Source organism: Trachinotus anak, unplaced genomic scaffold, assembly GCF_046630095.1.
Source record: "Trachinotus anak isolate AG129_WGS33_773 ecotype Australia unplaced genomic scaffold, CSIRO_AGI_Tana_v1 ptg000021l, whole genome shotgun sequence".
Classification (NCBI taxonomy): Eukaryota; Metazoa; Chordata; class Actinopteri; order Carangiformes; family Carangidae; genus Trachinotus; species Trachinotus anak.
This window is the reverse complement of record NW_027273872.1, coordinates 12,670,001-12,691,594: the sequence shown is the minus strand read 5'-3', so window position 1 is coordinate 12,691,594 and position 21,594 is coordinate 12,670,001. Positions and strand designations below refer to the sequence as shown.

The 21,594-nt window shown below is 42.4% G+C and overlaps 1 protein-coding gene across 1 annotated transcript in view; it reads left to right on the top strand.

Annotated features, from left to right (window-relative positions):
• The first annotated feature begins 1,441 nt into the window (after positions 1-1,441).
• The window catches only part of ppargc1b (peroxisome proliferator-activated receptor gamma, coactivator 1 beta), a 100,721-nt gene continuing 80,568 nt past the window's right edge, over positions 1,442-21,594 (top strand). Inside the window, exon 1 of the mRNA XM_071458512.1 lies at positions 1,442-1,601. Coding sequence (XP_071314613.1) covers positions 1,521-1,601 — 81 coding nt within the window. The 5' untranslated portion in view covers positions 1,442-1,520. The remainder of the gene's footprint in view (positions 1,602-21,594) is intronic.

The window sequence follows — 21,594 nt, the reverse complement described above, 5'->3', positions numbered from 1 at the left end:
CAATGAAAGTCAACAGATGCTGTTCCTTGCAATGTACAAAATGTTTCAGCAGCTGTGCAGTAATGTTACAGTAATGTGATTACCCCTTTCAGCGATGAGTGAATTCAGTAAAGACATTAGAGTTACAGGTCTCATTAACGCTCTGCTACTTGAAAACGTTGGGGTTTGGTTTGTCTTGCGTCTGAGCAGGAGTTAGTGGGGTGGTGTGAGCTTCATGTCTGTGAGCTCATGTACAGACTGGACTGGTCGGGGACATATGAGCTTTCAGGCTGCCAGAGTCAACCAAATGAGTGAAATTCACATGTCGTTTGTTCTCAGATGTCTTGCTAAAGTTTGCCACCGGTGGGCCAACATTCAGGAAGTTGCAGATTTTGTGGTCAACCAGCTTGACAGTAATGAGGGTGCAATCACCAGGGCTACGCTGGCTGCTGTTGTTGTTGTCTTCTGGATGCTCCAGTGAACATATTTGATTCATCATAGGTTTTATGCAGGATGCCCTTGCCCCCCCCCCAATGAGAAATGAGTAACCAGTAAATGATTACATTTGTCAAATAACCTTAATAAAAACATGTCTTATGATTTTTAGAGAAGCGTCTCGACCAACTGCGGGTGAGAAAAGGTTAAAATATGAGAAACATCGGTGCGCTTCTGCATCAACTCTCCTACACCGCAGTCAGACCTTCATGCTGTTAAAACAGAGAGGTTTTTATTCATTGTTCTTGCTCCTCTTATATCAACAAGAACAGCATCAACTTGCAGTGCTGAGACTAAAGTAGGTGATCAGATTTTTCTTTATTTTCAGCTATATGTCATCAACTGTTCTAACTGAATGACTGACAGAAGCTGGTTTTGCAGTTTCCCAGCAACAGAAGCAGGGTTGTGCCAACACTTAGCTTCTGTCTGTGGCGGCTTCTCACAACAAAGGGAGAAAGGTGCAAGTGGAGTTTTCAAGCCTACGAAGAGCATCCTGAGCATCAGACTAACTTCCAACTTTGTTTTTGGTTTTAATTATGAACAAAAACGCTGAATTATTGATCTTAGGTGCCACATATGGAGTTTTACAATTGAACCAATAGATGTGGATAGATGTGGAGAGATTAGTAGACTATAAATACTGAAGATAGGCAGGATATTATATTTGACAATTGATTTCACCTGTAATTACTGAAAACCTTCAAATAAATAACTGTAATCTCATGTAATTATTATTATTTATCTAAATCACTGTATTTGATTGCAATAGACAAAATAAAATAGGCTAAATTAGTGGTAATAATTCCCAATTCATGTCAGTGACAGGTAAATTGAATTGATGCTCATTTTGTTGTGGGCCCCCTGGAGCCACCGCATTGGCCCCTGGAGGTCCCCAGACCCCACTTTGGAGAACCGCGTGTCTGTAATGTCTTGGTTTGTTTCTGTGTGTAAACAGATGCGCCCCCTGCAGGCGGCCTTCGCCCACTGCTCCTCCTCCTCCTCCTATACTCCGCTCTCTGACTCCCCGGCTCCTCATTCACTAGAAGATGGCGGACTGCGCTCCACTATTAGATGAGGAACTCTCGTCCTTTGTCTTCAATTACCTGACAGAAAACTCCGACAGCCAGGTAAGATCCCGGCCTCTGTGGACACACGGGACCCTGGGCTTTGCAGACCGGGGTGCGTCTTTGCGCGTCGCCGGCTGTAGCGCTTGCTATCCCCGGTTGATGCAAGCCTTTCTCCCGGCTTGTCAGCAGCATCTCCTCGTCACAGTGCGACCCGGCGTCTCGGTGCTTGTGTATGCGTGTGTGAATGTCTACTATGTCTTGACGTCCGGCTTTCACGTGTTTTTGGAGGAAATGTCATCGGCCGTGGGCAATGAGGGATCTGGACGGATTAAACGAATAAATGTCTGTGTGCTGGCGCTGGAAGCGGAGGGCAGCCGGTGTGCTGCTGCTCGGGGAGGATTATTTGGTATGCAGAGGGGCGCTTGGCAAACTTTTGACGCATTCTTGAGGGAAGTTTTAATTTCAGTGCCGGAGACTTGGACACGTGGTGCGCCCCTGAACGCATGGACTTAGCCTGAGGACTATTATGATATTATGACATTATGATACTAATCCACTGGCTACAGGACTGCTTAGCTTTAAAATGTTGGCACTGAAAACACGTACCTGTGTGTCTTTTTGTCGATGCAATGCTCGACTTGATGGATATCTTTTATTTTACGTACCATCGAAGCGGATGCTCAATAAAGAGTCCGTTTGAGGAAACACTGCAACACATCAGTGCTGTGTAATGTTATTTATGCACTCCACTTTAAGCTGCTTGCCACAGCACCGTGAGCTTAGCAGGGGATCTATGGGTCTCCGCGTTGGGTATCTGCGGGTCCGTTCGCGGCGCTGTAAAGTTGAGCAACCCCCCCCCCCCCCACCACCGCCGATTCCTGCAATTTGCCCAGATCGACCCATTAATCAGATAATGGTCTGCGGAGCGATGAGATGGAGAGGAGGCTGTGGGTTTCGGTCAGCTGAGAAAGTTGGTGCGATATTACGTTTTCGTAATCGTTTGCGTAATCGTTTGGTAACGGTTACAAAACGTATGTCTGGTTCACACGGTTTTGTAATTCGGCAAAACGAAAACGGTGGATCCTTGGGCTGTGTTTCTGAAGGGGTGACAGTGACGGACAGTGCATTAACCCGATGTTGCTTGGGGGGGGGGCGAAGGGACATTATGTTGCACTGAATTTGAAGAAGAAACGTCATGACGCCAAACTGCGTTCAGAAATCTCTACAGTTCAGGGATTCCTTGCCTGTAGGCTGTCATGCATAATACCTAAAACACAAATTCATATTATAAATGAATAGATGGTATGTTTAATTTAATTCGGTATACAGTCAGCACACATAGCAGCACTTACTAAAATAATATGTGAACTTTTATAACTGGTTTTCCGGTTAATCCTAGAATAATCTCCTATCAAAGTGCACCGCGGAGGGCGGTAGCGAGTGGTGTTAAACAATTATAGAAGTTGAAATTTCATTGAAATGAAGTGTTGTTTTGGACATGAGATATATTCCGAATTTACTAGAAGATGTATTGATTAAAAACAGCTTCAGTCTGTGTAATATGATATTTACCTCGTTGGGGGACGCATAAGGAAACAATAAATTAGTAGATTTCCGAATGGGGTTTGGTGAAAAAAAAAAAAAAAAAAAATTCTCATGACAGAGAAGAACCTATCAGGTCTCATCTCCACCTTTCTGCGGCGGTGGAGTCGTGCTTCCACAACACACACGGATTACTGCCGTGCATGTCAACCCACAACACTGTCTGTCATTGGTATATAGGACCCCGGTGTTTACTGCATCACAGTGTGACATAAGATTGCGTCATGGTGATTGTTGTTGCTCTGATTGCACGGTCATCGGAGGATGTGATGGGTGTCTGTGTGCTTGTGTGTGATTGGCAGCCTAAGCGGGTTAATTCAGTGTGTGGTGGGATCCAGGGAGTCTGTGGGCTATTTATAACGTGCAGCAGTGACATGTGCTTCCACACAACACACACACACACACACACACTCACACACATACAGCACACACACAGATGTGAAATGCCTGATGTGAAGCGGTAAATGAAAAGAAACAGCCCATCATTGAGGAAGAAACACAAATGATAGTAGCATAGCATCACTAGATATTGTCATTCTACATCAATATATCATCACATCCTATGAGATCACCCAGCTATAATATTCATATATGAACTTATTGTATATTGTGAGCCTATTGATTTTGTACAATGGCTTTATCATGGCTACATTTTGGATTAATGTGTCCCATGGCACCACCACAGTATCCCTGCAGACACTTGCACGTCTGTAAAATATCCAGTGGTGACTTTATCACGGCCCTATTAATCTCCAAAGGCATTATGATGCTCCTTTACTGTTTAACAGTCGTCTTATCATTTTGGTTACATCTGCCATGATATGAAAATACTCTCCTACCCTTTATCAAGTGCTGTGCCACCAATCATTGTCAAAAAAACCCCAGAACCTCATTCAATTCAAGTGCAGATACTAAAGTTTCCACAGATGTCAAATACATCGGGCTGAATTTTGTAAAAAAAATGACGCAGGAGTCATATGTTTGCTGGAATGGTGCATAAAGAACAGGAAAACATGGAGTCTAATCTTTGCAAATCGTTCTTCTGGGGCTTGTAATGCTGGATTGCTGCAAAGTCCTTGAGTGACACGGGGAGAGAGGGAGATAAAAGTACAACTGCAGTATAAGGAACAGGAAAGAAAAAATCTAATTGTACGCTGTATCGCTGCTTAAGTTCTTTCTTCATGTGTGGAACGATAAGGTTATCTGTTCTACAAGTGCAGTGTTAATAAGTTAATATTTACTCATGGTCATTAGGACTGGCTGGTGGCTTTTGCCCCCCTCCCTCTCTCTCAGTGTGTGCCTGTGCTGCTCGCCCCTGCCGGATGGTTATTGTAATACTACTCTATCCTCGTGACTGGAGTTACAGAACAGGGCTGCTGCAGTCATGTGAGTTGTAGTGGAGGGCGGGAGGGAGGGAGGCGTTTCTCGTGACGTAGACGAGTGACAGGCAGTCCCTACCCCCTACCCCTCTCCCTCCTCCTAGCATGTGACTGCTTCCTCGTCTATCTCTCCCTCTCTCTCTGTCATACATCCTCTACCTCTCTCGCTCGCTCGCTCTTACACAGACAGTACACATGCTTACTGTCATTTCTCTCAGCCTTTTCTCAGCAGTTTATGGTATATTTAGATTCAGTGGGTTTATTGCACATGAGCATTTGGATCTATTGAAACAAGAATGGCCCTGTTTTGCAAAAAATGTTTGATTTCCGTGTGATTTGTCGTCTCTAAATGTCAAGAAATGCTTCTGCTCAGCAATGATTTTTACTGACTTTACTGTGTTGCTCAGTATATTTCTTTTTCACACATTGAAATCCCAACGAATCACCGAGAAGGTCAGGACTGATTCCTTAATGCACCCAGAGATTAACAACATCAACTTCCTGTCAAAATTATAAAGCTTTAATTTCTGCAAATATAATTCTTAGATATTGCCTCAGTGTTGACATTATAAATCAGCTTCTTGTCATTGTAACAACCAAGGTACTTCTTATAGCTCTGGGAAAGTAGAGGTCAGGAACTACTTCTCTGGTATTTTAAACATTTGCTCTCAAAGTGATGGATTGCATTAGACTGAACCAGACCACAGATCAGATCATGTGAAAAGTCAGTGGTTTGGTGTTTGCTGTAAATACACAGGTGAAGACACTCACACATACTTCTGATACCAATATGTTTCGTTTCACAGCACTATTTTGCAGTTTAAGGAGATAATAATCAATATTTCTAAGATTTAGAGGATTTTAAAATTCACGCATGGGCTTAATGAGACTTTGCACTTTGGAGCTGGAAGAGTAAAGTCCAGTCCAACTGATTTGGACATCTCATGCGGCTCCTCTGGGTAATGTCCAGATGAGTTCAGGGTTTCAGTGCGTGTGTAAATCAGTGTTTCACAAATTTAGGTCAACATTAAAAGGCTGTTGCGGCCCAGTGAATAAGTGAAAGTGAAAGATTAGATAAAGTAGATTTGTTTCTAGGTTACTGTGACATGGGGAACTGTCTCTGCTGTAGTCTCCGCCCCCAAAATAATCTGGTTGAGTTGTAGTTTCTAAAGTCATTCAGTGAACCTGAACCAGCCGGCCTTCTCATTCAGCAAAGATGTTGATATTAAAGGTCCCATATTTTACACTTTTCCAGTGTTTTGTTTCAGTGTCTCAATGTAGTTTTACATTTCCTCTCTCAGGCTTCTCTCTGGAGCTCAAGTAACAACAGGTCAGTCAGCCTATTAGAGGAGAGGCTCTGATCCTCTCTTCTGATTGGCAGACTTTTTTCTGAGTGATCTAACAAAAACTATAGTAGATTTCAAGTAAATACTCAGAGAAACCAAATCCTGCAAGTTTGGATGGTGGGTCCAGGTGGGCGGGGTTTGGTGCATGGGTGAAAGCACTGGCTGCTTTGTTGTGACATCACAAAGTTACAGAAGTCCTGATGGCTCATTATATATATATATATATATATATATATATATATATATATATATATATATATATATAGAACCTAGCTTTATAATCACAAAACACATGGACATCTATCTTATACTATATGGGACCTTTAATATGAACCTGAAAGTACTTACACAAGACCAATCAGATTTACAAGAGGTGAAATTACAAATCAGTTTTGAATCAGTTGTCCTCTCTTCCTTTCCTTGAACCATATATTTGTCTTTGTCTTCCGTCTCCAGTTTTATGACTGAACCTGTTGAGAGGCTGGTTCAGAGTGCAGCTGGCCCCTCAAACCTATTTCAGTTTTAATCATTGACCGGGTGTAGAGGGCTGGTCTTGGTCCGTTCAAGAGATTTAGTTTGGGAAGATCAGGCAGACTTAACGTCAGTGACCACATCCTGCTGTAACAGGACACAACCAGCCACAGGGCACATACTAGTAAAATATTAGCCGTGGCTCATCTGGTCTGTTCAGGCCGTTCAGTGTGGCGGTTAAGCAACTGTGCTTCTACAGAGAAAGTCACATGTGGATTCAAAGCACACGTGCTTGTTTCCAGGGAGAAAGTGTGGATCTCCCATTTCCTATTAGAAAATTTAATATTTACAATGTGACATGTATGTATGTATTAACAAGCTACATGTGTTTCGAAGTCACGTGTGACTTTTTTTTTTAAAGTTTATTTTGAAGTTCTTTTTAAGTCTGGAGGTCAAGTAAAAATAGTTGCACCAGTTTCCCCACAGAGGTCATAAAAGTTTTATTGCAAAGAGTGCGTCCAAGTTACCCTACTCTATTCTACAGAAAAGAAGTTGTGAGGTTCTACAAAACTGAACTGAAAAGAATTTAAAAAGGCTGCTTTTTATTCAAATGTAATCCAGACTGTAAACTGCTGCTGTATCCACCCATTAGAACACGAATTAGGATCTGATCAAAAAATCTAGACAGAAGAGAAAAGCTTAGCCAGAGACGGGAACGAGAGTTAGACGTTGAAATAAATAAGAGAAAAACTTAAAGAGCACCTTGTTCCCAGACATCAGCAGTTTTCTCACTGTTTCCGTGTTCGCCCCCTCTGTGCCCTGATTCACATGTTATTATCAGCTGGACTAATCAAGACAAAACTCATCTTTTAAGTGTTTAAAACATTAATTGCATCTCTGAAACAGTGCCTACACCAACCCAATGGAAAACTTAATAAAGCTTAAAGCCATTACAGTGTTGCTGTGAGCCTCATACTGTCAGTCAGCACTTTATCCTATAACCATGAGGCCCCTGTGTGTGTTTGTGTGTGTATGTGTGTGTTTGTGTGTGTATGTATGTGTGCATGCATACGCTCCTACGCAGCAGGCAGTCGGCCCTCATCCCTGGGTATCAGGTGATCCTAGCCAATTTTGGATTGGAAGTCACACGGTCCCTTACTGACCGTGTTTATCTGCATTTAGCTGGATAGTGTGATTCTGCAGACGTCGCCAGCATCATTCTGTCAAGTTTTTAAAGCTTTTGGTTTAATCTTTTGCTGTTAAAATGATCATTTCGGCTTAAAATTCAAGTGAATCAAAAGTATTCTGCTGTCTATGGATAATTAGTGTGATAAAATAACAGTGATATAACTACATGATGCTGAACACTTGCTGTCTGGAAGCTCATCCCACATAGAAAATTATGCTTTTTTTCCCCCTGTTTGTTTATATCAACAACAGAAAGAAAACAGTTATGAATCAAGCACGAGGAGTGATGAAGAAAACCCTGCAAAAACACAAACCCCAAGATAAAATATCAAAGAAACAAGAACGTAACTGTGGCTTTTTGATTGACATGGAAATATCTATGCAATGAATACCAAAATGTCTCTACATGTCAGCCCTGTGTACCCCGCCCATGCCCGATGCCTCCAGAAACCCGAAAGGGATAAGCAATATGGCTAATGAAAGAAATAATTAATGAATTGCAAACAACAAAGGAAGAAAAGGTGGATTACTCCTTTTTAAATGTAGCGTTAAGGCTCCTGTAAAACCCTTGCTGGCCTAATGGCGCAAATAAAGTGGGTGGGAAGAGAAATGAAAGTGGGATCATCAAGCATCTCACCTGGTAGATATTGGTTTGAATGTACCAGTCACACTTCTCTGGTTTGCACTGTGTATAAATCACACTCATAATGCATTTATATTTAGTCTACAAGCAGTTAGGCGCATCACTTTCTTGATGTGGACAGATAAATCTGATTTAAATTGGGCAGTGACAGAGAAGAGTGAGGGATCCAGACAGTTAGGTAGCAGCCAGACAGACAGGTGTATAAATAACAAGGCTTTGAAGTTCCACCCAGGAGTGATGGATACAGGTGTTATTGGCGGTGACTGGGATTTACACTGTGCCAGGGACAGACGGACAGAGAGCTGTCTCTGCCTACATCTTATCCGTCGCCTTCTCTGCTCACAGGTTTCAGCTTTTTGTTGTGACTCCTCTTTTTATTCTCATTCCCTGTTTTTTTTTTTACACCCAACTCTGTGTCATTATCTTTCTGTGTGTTTCTCCTCCATCTGAGTCGTGATGTGCAGTGCTGCAGTGCAATGTGTTCGGCTTGCAGCCCTACAGTGACTCACCTGTCCCTTCTGTCACTGTGTACTGGACACACACACACACACACACACACACACACACACACAGCTCATGAGCATCACTTGCACACACATAGGTAAGCATGCATATGCAGCATAAGCTACAGTGTGTGCAGAAGAATGCACATATAAGCTTGGACTACATTTGCATTTTTTAGATTAGAGTTTGTTGTATATTTCAGGGATGTAGCTGATGCTGTTCGTGAGTGAATCACAGTGAATTGCAGACTACTGCAACCTGCAGTGAGCAGGTCAAAGGTCGGAGAGATAGATAGATACAACAAAATGTTCCCCTAACCATAATCTGAGAGGGATGGGAGGTGTAGGAAGGATTATTTTGGAGATGCTCTCAGCGGCTGTATTTGATTTACATATGTTGTCAGTGCATTTCCTTTGTGCTAAGATTATTTTCAAATTGTTAAATTGAAAGAAACAGACACTGCTTCGCTCTGTTGCTGCTGTAAATGACGCTGGTCTGGGTAATGTTTCCTAACCCAACACTAGTGGTTACTGTGACGCTACGCAAAAGTGTCAAGCGGATAACTGTGTGTGTAAGTGTAGTTAGCTACACTGTGTGTGTTTATGTGTGGTTGATCCTCATTGTGGTGTGTGTGCGTCAGAATGGGCGCTGGGAATATGGTTGCTTCCTCCCAAATCCCTCTGAGGTTCATCAGGCATCCGGACTTGATGCTGACCTCCCCTCACGGGGGCCTGTGTGCGTGTTTGTGTGTGGAAGCAAGGATCATAAAGTGATTGTGTGTATGCATGTTTGTGTGTGTGTGTCACATGTTGGAGTGTGCTGTTGCGAGCTAACATGCTAGCAGAGGCAGGTGAGGGGTCTCTCAATAATTAATTGCTTGGTGATTCATCAGCTGCTCACTCAGGCCTGCTTGGCATTACAGGCGACAACTAACACACACACACACACACACACACACACACATTAGAGCTACACGATTCTCTGGGTTGAACAAGATTTTCTTACTCAGAACAGAGATCACAATTATCTCTCCCATAGTGTATAAATTGATATTTGCATGTGTTTTCTGATTATAAAGCAGGTCTAGGTTCTGTTCTTTATTAATAATGTGAAAGTATCAAAGTGCTCAGTCCACAGAGAAATACACACAGCCTATATTCAGAAACTGAGCCTTAAAACAAGCCATCAGCACTTCTGTAACTGTGTGATATCACAATAAAGCAGTCACCACCCTCAGGCATGCCCCAAGCCCCACCCACCTGGACCCACCATCCAACCTTGCAGGATTTTGTTTCTGTGAGTGTTTACCTGAAATCTGCTATATTCTTATTGTATCACTCAAAAAACAGTCAGCCAATCAGAAGCGAGGCTTTGAGCCTCTCTTCTGATTGGCCCACTGACCTGTTGTTACTAGAGCTCCAGAGAGAAGCCTGAGAGAGGAGATGTGAAACTACACTGAGATGGGTTTTGGTTCTAAAAAACCACAAATATATCTTCTTATGGATATCAACACTTCAAATAAAACACTGGAGTGTAAAATATGGGACCTTTAATGTTGGCACCGTCATTTGATTGCATAGTTAGCTTCATTATCACCTTCGTGTGCTGTGCCATACTGCGAGTATATGGCAAAGCACTGCTTGCAGAATTTCTTTCTTAGAGTTTCGGTCCACGCTGCTTGTCTGCAGTTTGTCACATGGCATCATACAGTCTTGTCACTTGTTGATGCAAGTCAGGTGTAATTAGGAGCCTTTGATTTAAAGCAGTGGATCTCCCTGCTCATGCAAACACGGCAGATGGCTGATTTCATTCAGATTGCGTGGAGATATTAATCCAAATTGCAATTTTAGTGTGATTAATTGTGCAGCTCACACAGGATGGAGAATGAGGAGGTGAAGATATAATCCAGATTCATTTAGTGCCTGCTACCAGTAATTTTAACTGTGTTATCACTACAATCCCATCCACTGGTTTCCATCATCATCATTTGTCATTAGCATTTTCTCTTCTAATCATGTGGCTTTATTTACAGGGCACAGTCAGGCAGCAGACGCTAACCTTTAGCCTGGTTTCCAACACAGGTATAAACAGGGCCAGAACAGGTTTACTGACCAGCATGGTTTAAGACCAAACACAGCTACACAATACTCCTTCGTTTGATTGGTTTCCAATAGCAGGGCTATATCAGGCTACACCTCTAACTCCTTTAGCGTAATTTGTACTGAGATGATGTAGTGTTATTCAGTCGGCTGGTTCACCATCTCACAGTGTACCAGGGATGATTCTGAATAGTTTGATTTGACATTGACGTCTCTAATTTGACTCTCCAGAGTAAGTAAGAAGAATAAATGTCTACAGCACAAGGGAACAGGAAGGGTCAGAGGTTACGGCAGAAGAGAACACCCCACAGATCGGGACACGGACAGGCCGGGTCTTTATAAACGGGGAGCCGCTGCAGCATCTCTAAATCCAGTTTTGTGTCCTAGCTTGCATGCACACTGCAGGATTTTCCAAACAGCTCCTCTTTCCCCTGAGGTGGAGCAGCAGAGCAACAGCACTCAGCCGTGCAAAGTGTCCAACATGCACAACGGCTTCATTGCATGTGTTATACTGAGAGACAGAGTGGTGGTGGGAGAACGAGGAGGAAGAAAAATCCAACAGCAAAGAGACACAAGCGAGTGAGAGCCTCATTAGGGATTCATCGACTGCCTTTTTGCCGTCTTAATTCATATGAAAATCTATTCGGTTTGTCGGCGTGTTCCAGGTTGTCGCTCGTTCTCACTGTGACTCAAAGTGGAGTGGGATGTGAGGATGTAAATTTCTCCTCATCTCATCTTTCTCCCTCACTCTCTCCAGGCTATAGTTTTTAATACAGATTATATACTTTACAGTCAGTGCTGTGATTCACTGTTATCACCTCTCATGATATTTTCTTCCTCATTTCCATCTCTTTTTTATGGTTCTTATCTTTACGCCACATTCAGACGCTGGGCAGACCACACAGGATTTATCACTTTGGTTATTTATTGTTAAATCATCATTTACATACCATTTAACCTCAGCGGCACACTGATGGGGAGCGGATTCAGTATCTTGGTCTTGTCAGGGAGATAAACTGCGCTTGCTGCAGTGGGACTCTCACCCAGAACTTCTCTCAGTGACGCTGACGTTCTGGTGAGGATGTTCTGCACTGTGGCTCAAGACCTCCAGACCTCCAGATCTAATAAACCTCCAAGGCTCATGGTGGGTCAGTTGGTTTGATTTAGAGTCAAAAAGACCAGTTGATTCATCGATTAGTCAAGTGACAGAATTGGCAAATATTTTGGTAATCAAATAACAGTTATTGATTTATCAAGCAAATAAATACCGTTCACTGGTTCCAGTATAAATATTTGCTTTTTTTCTCTGTTTATCTTATTGTGAATTTAATACTTTGGAGGATTTGGTTTATTGGTTAAACAAAACAGGACATTTGTAGATGTTACCGTGGGTCCTGCAGACTCTGGACATTTAGTAGACTCATTATTATCCTATTAACTGAGAAAATAATCATCATATTATTTAACAATGGAAATTATTATTTTAAATCTTTTAAATGTTATTGTTTTTATCAGGAGTTGATATTTGTATTGCTGATTGTTTGGCTTGTCTTCTTTCTGCTTCTGTTATCTCAGCATCATTGAAGATGAGCGTCATCCCTCAGTCTAACCCCCAGGAAATAAAGGTTGATGATGATGATGATGATGATTAGTTGCAACCCTAATTTGATTTTTTGCAAAGTTGTTAAAGTGTTTGCATCTGGGAGAAGATAAAACGAGGCTGGTTCTACATTTTTGACATTAGAGTTTATGCTGTGCTCACAGGGAACTTGTTCCCAAATAAAGATTGTTTAACTGTATTATAGCAACAATGACAATGCCAGGTGGTTTCTGGGTCTTTGGGCAGATAAAGGGGCAACAGGGTGCGTAACAAAATGCACAGGTGACTGCTGACATGTGTATCTGCTCATGCTCTGCAGCCTCTCCTTCTACCCCCCCAGCGTGTTGTGTTTACCTTCTAATCAACACACTTTGGGTGTTTTCTCTGTTGTTTCTGTGTAAATATTGTCATTCAGGTGGTCTTCGCTTCAATAATCAACACGTCGACTGTGTACGGTGTGTGCATCATCCTCAGTTTTTGCTTCACAGAGTCAATAAATTGGCATTGTGTTGTGTTGCCCATTCTTCCATGCATGCACCATGACGTGCAGAGGCACAGGATGAGTGGGCGATTATATATATTTCATATGCTCACTGTATGCATGCAGTACATCCCTCATCTGAATTCCTCCTCACGTTTAAGGCCTTTTTCTCCCTGTTTTTGCACATGTGTGTATATGTCTATGTGTGCATGTATGCCATGTGTCCTTAGCTAACCTTTACTGGCAATTTGTATTCATCACAGGAACCTTGATGCTATATTGATAGTGTCAACATGAGCGTGAGACAATTTGTCATTCTCTGCACATGCACACATACAAACACACACACACACACACACGAGGGAGATAGGAAGGGGTTGGAGAGGGAATCCAATCTCACCCAGCAGCTCAGGGCTTTGTAGGAAAAGCGTGTGGAGGCCCAGCAGTCACCGAGCTAGCTGGCTGCCCTATTTCTTTAAAGCTCTCCTCCTCTGTTACTTGATTTATCATCGGGGCAGCCACCGGGGAAATGTCTTATTTTAAAGCGGAAAGAACGCACCGAGGGCTGTGACTGTTTCTGAAAAATCTGACGAGATGCACAGGCAGATGAGATGAGAGGGTGGCTGATACCGCAGCGACATGTCAGCGGCGCACACCGTCTGAAGTTGGCCCTCTCGCTACATTAGTGCGAGAAGTGGCATTTGAAGCATTTAGCAGATAATGGCAGTGGGTGGGATTGGATGGTAGGAATCTGGTGTAATCTAATTGCAGTTATCGCTGCCGTTTAAAAGGGAATTACACTGGTGTATTACTGCTGTTATAATGCACTGCAATGAAAATCCTTGTAAAGTTTTTAGACTTTTTACTCCGGGTCCATCTCAATGATTTCTATGACTGATATCACCAAGCGTCAAGCTTTTACGATGCTTATGATTATAATATCTTTTATATTGAATCTTGAACAATAAGGGTTTAAAGTTGTCTACAGCTGTAAAAAAAACTGAGATTTGAACTTATCTACCGCTGTAAAAAGTAGGCCTTGTTCCCTGCCTGCTACAGTTAAAAAACTGGACTTTGATGCTAAAATTGAGACTTTGATGCTGTGTAATGCTATAATAAAACACTGAAGATGAATGAGAGTTGTGCGAGTGCTGGAGCTGTAAATGCTGCTCCGATATTGGTTTGGGCTCCACAACGTCGGTCTCTCTTACTGCTTGACGCCGTGCCAGTGTTTTGGCTGGGGCTTGGACCGACTTAGCCGACAGACAGATCGAGTTGTAAAGATGTCTGGACTGTGGATGGGAAAGCGCCCAACTGCACAAAAACATCATCTCTCCTTCGACACAGACACTATAGCCCGCAGGACCCGAAGAGGTGACACACATAAATGTGCACGCACTTGCTGGGAGTCTGCCAAACAAAATGTATAGAACAGCATGTCTTTTCCCTCCCAATAATCCTCTGGTTCAGCAGGATTATTGGATGTGATTACAATTTATGCTCCACAAGGTTCAGGATCACACAGTCAGATTTTCTAACTATGCAGTGGGTTTAGAAGCAGCAGTAGTAGTAGTGGACGTCGTACTGTCAGCAGTAGAAGCAGAAGTAGTAGTGCTCTACTACTTGTAGTGGTAGTAGTAGTAGTAGTAGTAGTAGTAGTTCTAGTAATAGAAGCAGTTGTAGTAGTAGTAGCAGGTGTAGTGGTGGTAGTAGGCTACTAGTAACAGTAGTTATCATGATCATGTGACAGTTAAGCAGATTTGTCAGTTTCAGGAGTCGAACACACAAACTGTGACAGTTGGTTTATCTCTACTCTTTCCTGCTGCACCCTCCTGTGTGTGTGTGTGTCTGTGTGTGTGTGTGTCTGTGTGTGTGTGTGTTTGCATGTCTTTCTTTGGTAGTGTGGACAAATTTTGGTTTGAAACCATCCTTGTGAGGACTGGTCCTCATAACCTCAAAGGGCTGTTTGATGTTTCAGATTTGGTTTTAAGGTTCAGGTTAGAGTCAGCTGTAAGGTAGGAGTCCAGTCAGGTGGTTATTAGTGTGAAGTTAAAGTCAGGGTAAGGGGCTAGGGAATTCATAATTTCCGTGTGTCCTCACAACTATAGAAAGACCAACATGTGCGTCTTTGAGCTCTCAAGGGCAATGGTGTAAATGAGAGAGAAGGTTAAAGGAAATTTCCATGGCATGGTGTAAGGGAGCATGAGGACAAGAGGACACACACACCCACATGCAAACACACACACCCACACACACACACACAGTTGCCAGCATGGCATATAGCCGTGGCAACCAGGTGCTAAGGGAAGGCAAGCACAGATTGGTGTGGTGAACGTGCACTTTTACACACACGCACACACACACACACACACACACTCACACTCACACTCTTAGCTGGCTGCAGTTATCTAGAAACGTAGCCTATCACATTCTGTACAACATTATTTGATATGGCTCAGTGCAGTAGCACACACACTGAGTGTTTCTCCTCTGCCATTACTCCCCTTTAAAAGCCATTTGTTGTTATTTTTAGATGTTGTTGACTCCTCAGATTAAAGCGCATTAATATAAACTCTATAAACTTGTCCATTTGTGTGTGTGTGTGTGTGTGTGTGTGTGTGTGCTACAGGAGGAAGTGTGTGTCATAAATAGGTTCCTTGGCACAGATGTGCACTCGTCACCGTCTCTTATGACCTGTGTGTGACCTCTGTCTCAATCATAATTACTATAAGATCTCCATGTGGGTTTAGATAGCTGTAGCACTCAATCACAGCTGGAGCCACCACCACTGATTTTATTTCCAGTCTACAAAATAAAAGAGATTATCAATTATGAGCCTTGCAGTAACTTAGTCACAGCCGACTAATGTAATAACTCATCAGAACTTAATAAATTGCCTCTCTGTAGGAGTCCAAAATGCAATAACCTTATATTGTGATATGTTCTCCTGGTAATGTGATGTAATTTAACTGATAATTCATGGTGATAAACACCTCAGGGTGCACTGGCTTGCAGTGATGGGCTAAGGCAGCTCTGCAGGGCTTAGTGATGGAAAGTTTAGACACAAGTGTGTGTGTGTGTGTGTGTGTGTGTGTGTTGTGTTTGAGTGTGTGAGTCATACATGTGGGTTGTAGGTGAGCAGCAGGCTTCTACCTGCATATTTCATAGAGAGTTGGAGAGGTGGGTGAGGCCATTAATGTCCTTTGGGATGCATATACAAAAACACGAGCACACACTTATTTACTGCACACACACACACGTTAACGTTCATGCCATATATGGCATGTGTGTACATGTTCCCAGTAAAACAGGCGTCCTGCTCGTTTACAACTGGTAACTTTCCACCGTCACTTCTCCTTCCGGCCTTTCTTTGTGAGTTCTTATTTCTTCTTCTTTCATGTTACATCCCACCATGATTTTCTCCTTCTCTCTCTCTCTCTCTCTCTCTCTCTCTCTCTCTCTCTCTCTCTCTCTCTCTCTCTCTCTCTCTCTCTCTCTCTGTCTCTCTCTCTGTCTCTCTCCTCTCTCTCTCTCCTCTCTCTTTATTCATCTCTGTCTCTCTCCCATTCATTGACCTACTTCCCAAAGGCTGCTCAGGCTTGCGTGACCACAGTGTTCAGTGCTACGGTGATATGTCATTACACACACACACACACACACACACACGCACACACACACACACACACAAACTGCACTACCCATGGACGCAGGCAGTAGAGTAATGCTTGCACATACAAATTTACTGCTACACATGCATGAGCATTCATGCCACACATGAAGAGAGGAGACCTTGTGCCCTTGTCTTAAATATGGTGGTATAAGATAATTTCTCTAATATTGGTTTATATTATGCAAATGTATACAAAATTACATTTAAAAAAAATGAAATCAATCATTTAAATGCAATAAATGAGTTCCATATCTAGTTTTATGTTTTTAATTAGCCTGGCATCACTAGCCCAGTTCACATTTGAGAGTGGGTCATTTTCGATTTCCCGTAGGTTTCATTCAAACTGCCTGGACATAATTTGATAGACCTACAACCAGTCACAGCAATGAAATGTGTGCCACTTGGTATATTTACCAAATCCTGTTCTATCATCTTTCTTTATCAACAAACGCTGTGAGTGCAGTTGTTTGCCGTCCATTAAATTCTGTCATGAGAGCAGATTTCTCTCCGGTTGGTTGTAAACGAACATGCTGCAACGGTGCTCCTCTGTCAGTTATTGTATTAAACCTGCCTCGTTTAAGATAAATGTGTGTGATTGGTCCATCTATCTCAGGTCGGATGGGGGGCCAGACCCATCTGCGAGAGCGAATAAACATGAGTTCGTCTAGTATCCAGGATGGGATTTCATTTGATTTAAGTATTGATTTGGATTGCAGAATTTTGTGGAACAAAAACAAAATATGATCATATCATTACACAGGCAATAAATGCATACATTATTACCACATCCTGCTAAGAATTTACCTTAATGATAATTGATTTAAGCCCATATCCCTTAGCTGAGGCAGTCATAATCACTATATCTACAAACAATCTCTTATCAGACATTTATTTTAAACTTAAGTCAGTTCCCCATAGATTTACTGTGCCTTTTCTCTGATTACTGCATCAAACCCACTTCATTCTGCCTCTGATTTTTCTCAAAAACTACATGCAGCGCTGCAGAGATTAATCTAACAATAATCTGATAATTAATTGCTGTAATCACACAATTGAGACCTGCCTGTGGGGAGCAACAGGTTCAGGTTAATGATGAAATGGATTTTAAATCAGCTCTGAGTTATTATCATTGTGTGTAAGTCTCTCTATCACATCCTCAGTGTGTCTGTCTGTCTGTCTGTAGGCAGTGAATATCCAGTCCCCATCGACACATTAGAAACAAGTGGCGTCTTGTTGATTGCACTGAGACAATCCTGGCACACCCATGTTGTGGTGTGTAGTAGGTTCTCCTCTCTCTGTGGTTCATTGTTTCCCTCTTTCACACCAAGGCGGGGGTGCTGTTAACAGCAGGAATGTCACTACTATGATGCAATAATCCAAATTCTTTTATGGTGAGTGTGTTTGTATGTGTTCAAACCTGTGTGTCTGCGGGCATCTTTTATATGTGTGTGAGGGAGGTGTTAGTTTTTAAGAGTACGCATTCATGTGGTTACATGGATTCATGTTTGGGTGTGAAAGAGTGTGTATGTGTGAATGGACAGTCCTGACAGCTGAACGGTTGAGTGTCTGATCACATGCAGACACACAGAGTGGATCAGCTTGTACAGGTTTTGCTGTCACTTCTTCTTCACGTGTTTACCCTGCATTAATGCTCGGTGTTCGTCTGGAATGGATTTACCAAAAGCCAGTGAGAGATTTGTGCTCATATACACCACAGTCATCTTGATGCATAAAATAAATATTAACACAGATTTCTCCCTCATTTTCGTTCTTGTGTGTGTTAAAAAAGCCTCAGAAACAATATTAATGCGGTCATCAGGGATCACTCACCAGGGCTGGGTATTGTTACAAGATTTAAAAAATTTTACAATACAAAAACATGCGTGTTGGCTTATTTGGATAGTCTAAAGCCTGCAGGTGGTGTTGTCATTGTGAGTGTGAATAGTTGCAATAGAGACAGAGAAGGTTTTGGGGTTGAGTTGGTAACGTAACAGTAAGCAGAAGTACTGTAGGCTAAACTGAAACTGCTCTGCTTTATCATGTTAAAAGTAAAAAAGGAGCTCTAGGTTCTATATTAATACTGTGAAAGTATCAAAGTGCTCAGTCCACAGAGAAATAACCACAGCCTGTATTCAGAAACTGAGCCTTATAAGATCCTTAAGGACTTCTGTAACTTTGTGATGTCATAACAAAGGAGTCACCACCCTCAGTCATGCCCTAAACCCCGGTCCCCCCTGGACCCACCATCCAACCTTGCAGGATTTGGTTTCTCTGAGAGTTTGCCATCAAATCTGCTATATTTTTATTGTATCACTCAGAATCAGCCAATCAGAAGAGAGCCTCTGAGCCTCTCCTCTAATTGGCTGACTGACCTGTTGTTGCTTGAGCTGTAAAGGAGGAGATGTAAAACTACACTGAGATGGGTTTTGGTTCTTAAAACCACAAATATATCTTCTCATGGAGTGTAAAATATGGGAGCTTTAACGACCAACTGGCAGCCCATAAGAAATTAACATTCTCAGTGGGTGCTGTATAAATCTCATATAAACAAGTAATCCATCAAACTCAGATGACGGGTGATGGAAAAAGAAATCACTTTAAGGGTATTGAATAAAATGTCTAAGTTAATAAAAACATCTCTTATGATATTTGCACTGGAAAAACTTCTCTAGATGAACAGTTATTGAGATTAAGTAAATCAGTTAGTCAGTCGGTTGGTTGGTTGATCGGTTGGTGTTTTGTCAGTTCCAGTGTGTTAATTGATACTAGTGTCAGTGTTTTCACTGTGTGATACAGACACACAATTACCTGTCTGTCAATTACAGCCGCACTGTGTACATGTTGTGTGTCTGTGTGTGTGTGTGTGTGTGTGCACGCAGCATATTGAAGCCTCGAGCCTTTCTCTGGCTGTCTCACCCCACACACCTCTCTTTTCTGCTGTCGCACACCTTTCAGTCTCTCCCTTTTTCATGCACACAAACACACACACACACAAACACACACACACCTCTGCTGTGTCTCTCTCATGCTTCATGCTTTTCTCTTAGCTCTGCTCAGCTTTGTGCTTTTCTAAGCAGCGGCTGACCTCGTTTCAACCCTCTCCCTCTTTTTATTTCTCACCCTCTTTTCACTTTTCATTTGCTCTCCCTCCCAGTCGCTCTCTGGCCATGTCTCTCTCTCTCTGTCTCTTCTCTCTCCTTCTCGCCATTTACTGTTTTCATTCCTTTCACTCCTTTCTCTTTTTTTCTGATTCATTTTCATTCTCTTTGATGTCAGCATTGCTCCCTCTCTCTCTCTCTCTCTTTCTCCCTGCATTTCACTTGAATATTGTTCTACCAGTAGTTTGGAGTTGTCTGATTTGACATAGCAGTTACTGGGGCAATGCACACACACACACACACACACACACACACACACACACACACACACACACACACACACACAAACAGTGACAAGCACAAGTTACCATAAGTGACTGATGTTTTGTCAGTCAAATGTGGGATTTAGTTTAACGCCACACACACACACACACACACACACACACACACACACACACACACACACACACACACACACACACACACACACACACACACACACACACAAAGGGTGCAGAGCACAAACACTGTCAGAGGCAGGCTGATAGCCAATTGACACAGCATGAAATACAGAGGAAGAGAGAGAGAGTCTGGGAGACTTTATGGTCTGATAGCTTATCGATTCTTCTGCAGGTGATTTCAAGAGGAAGAAGATCGAGGAAGGAAGAGAGAGAGTAGACAAAAGAGACGGACAGGTGAGGAAGGTGGGAGAGAGAGATAGAGAAGGAAAGAATGAGACTCATTATTTAGGCAGATGTGTAACCAGTCTACATCTGTGAGATATGATTTTGGGAAAAAGGGACACAGACTGGCTATCAGTTATTGCTTTTCCAGAAATTGGAGATTATTCAGCTGCTGCAATCACTATGTCAAATGAAGTCAAAATGGCCTTAAATGTAAAATCTGTATCACAAGTGAGACAGGTCATACACAGCTATAATTTTTTTTCTTTAAAAGAACCATAATTGTTGTTTAAATTAGCGATTTGCACGTTTTCCAATTGCTACATAGCTAACATTAGTATTAACAGCTGTTTACTTATCAGTCTTGCTGAGAGCCTCAGCCATCACTGCATATACAATACAAGTGGTTTTAATACGTCGTCTGAGCAGCACCATTTGTTCAGGGCAGACTGGACGCTACTGTGACTCGGTGTCGGACAGTGATGAGTCAGCATGCTAACTTCAGAAGTAGAAAAAATGTGACAGAAACAGAAGCAAAACATTAGCATTGTTTTCCACTGTTGGAGACGGGTCTTGGCAAGTAAAGGAATGAAGATTGATGTTGAACTCATAACGTTTCCTCCAGACTGGTAAGTAAACAGCAGCTAATGCTAATGTAGGCCATGTAGCAATAGCAAAACTCGTCGAGATTCATAACAGAATAATAGAATAATAAGCAAATGTTGCCTAGCACCTTATAGCTCTGCAGTTGATATTCATACAAATGATTAACTGTTATTGGATCTGGATAACTCTATAATATTTATTATTATAAAAATTTAATAATGAGAGACAGAGGCCAGCAAATCTGGCTTAAGTAGGCTGAGATTGCTCTTTAGGTATATTGGAGTGAATTCTCTATCTGACTACTCCTGGTTGGCCTTGGTTTTAAACACAGGCTACTGAGGACATCCTACAGCTGAATCAGCCAATGGAGAGGTCCTGTATAACCTCTGTAAGTCCTCCAGCCTCTTTGGTGCTGCAGCGCCAATCACGCTAGCTGGAAGCCACTGTTTAGCTCAGCTTGGCCTCGTGTTGGAGCACTAGGTAACGCTATTTGATACTCAGGTCAGAGCCAGGCAGGTCTGCCTCCTCTCTTTTGTGACTTTTATGTGTGTTTGGGTGGTGTTACAGACATATTGTCTGGTAATGTAGTGGACCGCCTACAAGGACGACTGAATGATTATCCTGTGTGCATGTGTGTGTGTGTGTGTCCTGCTCCCATTAGAATGGCAGCCTTGGTCCCCAGT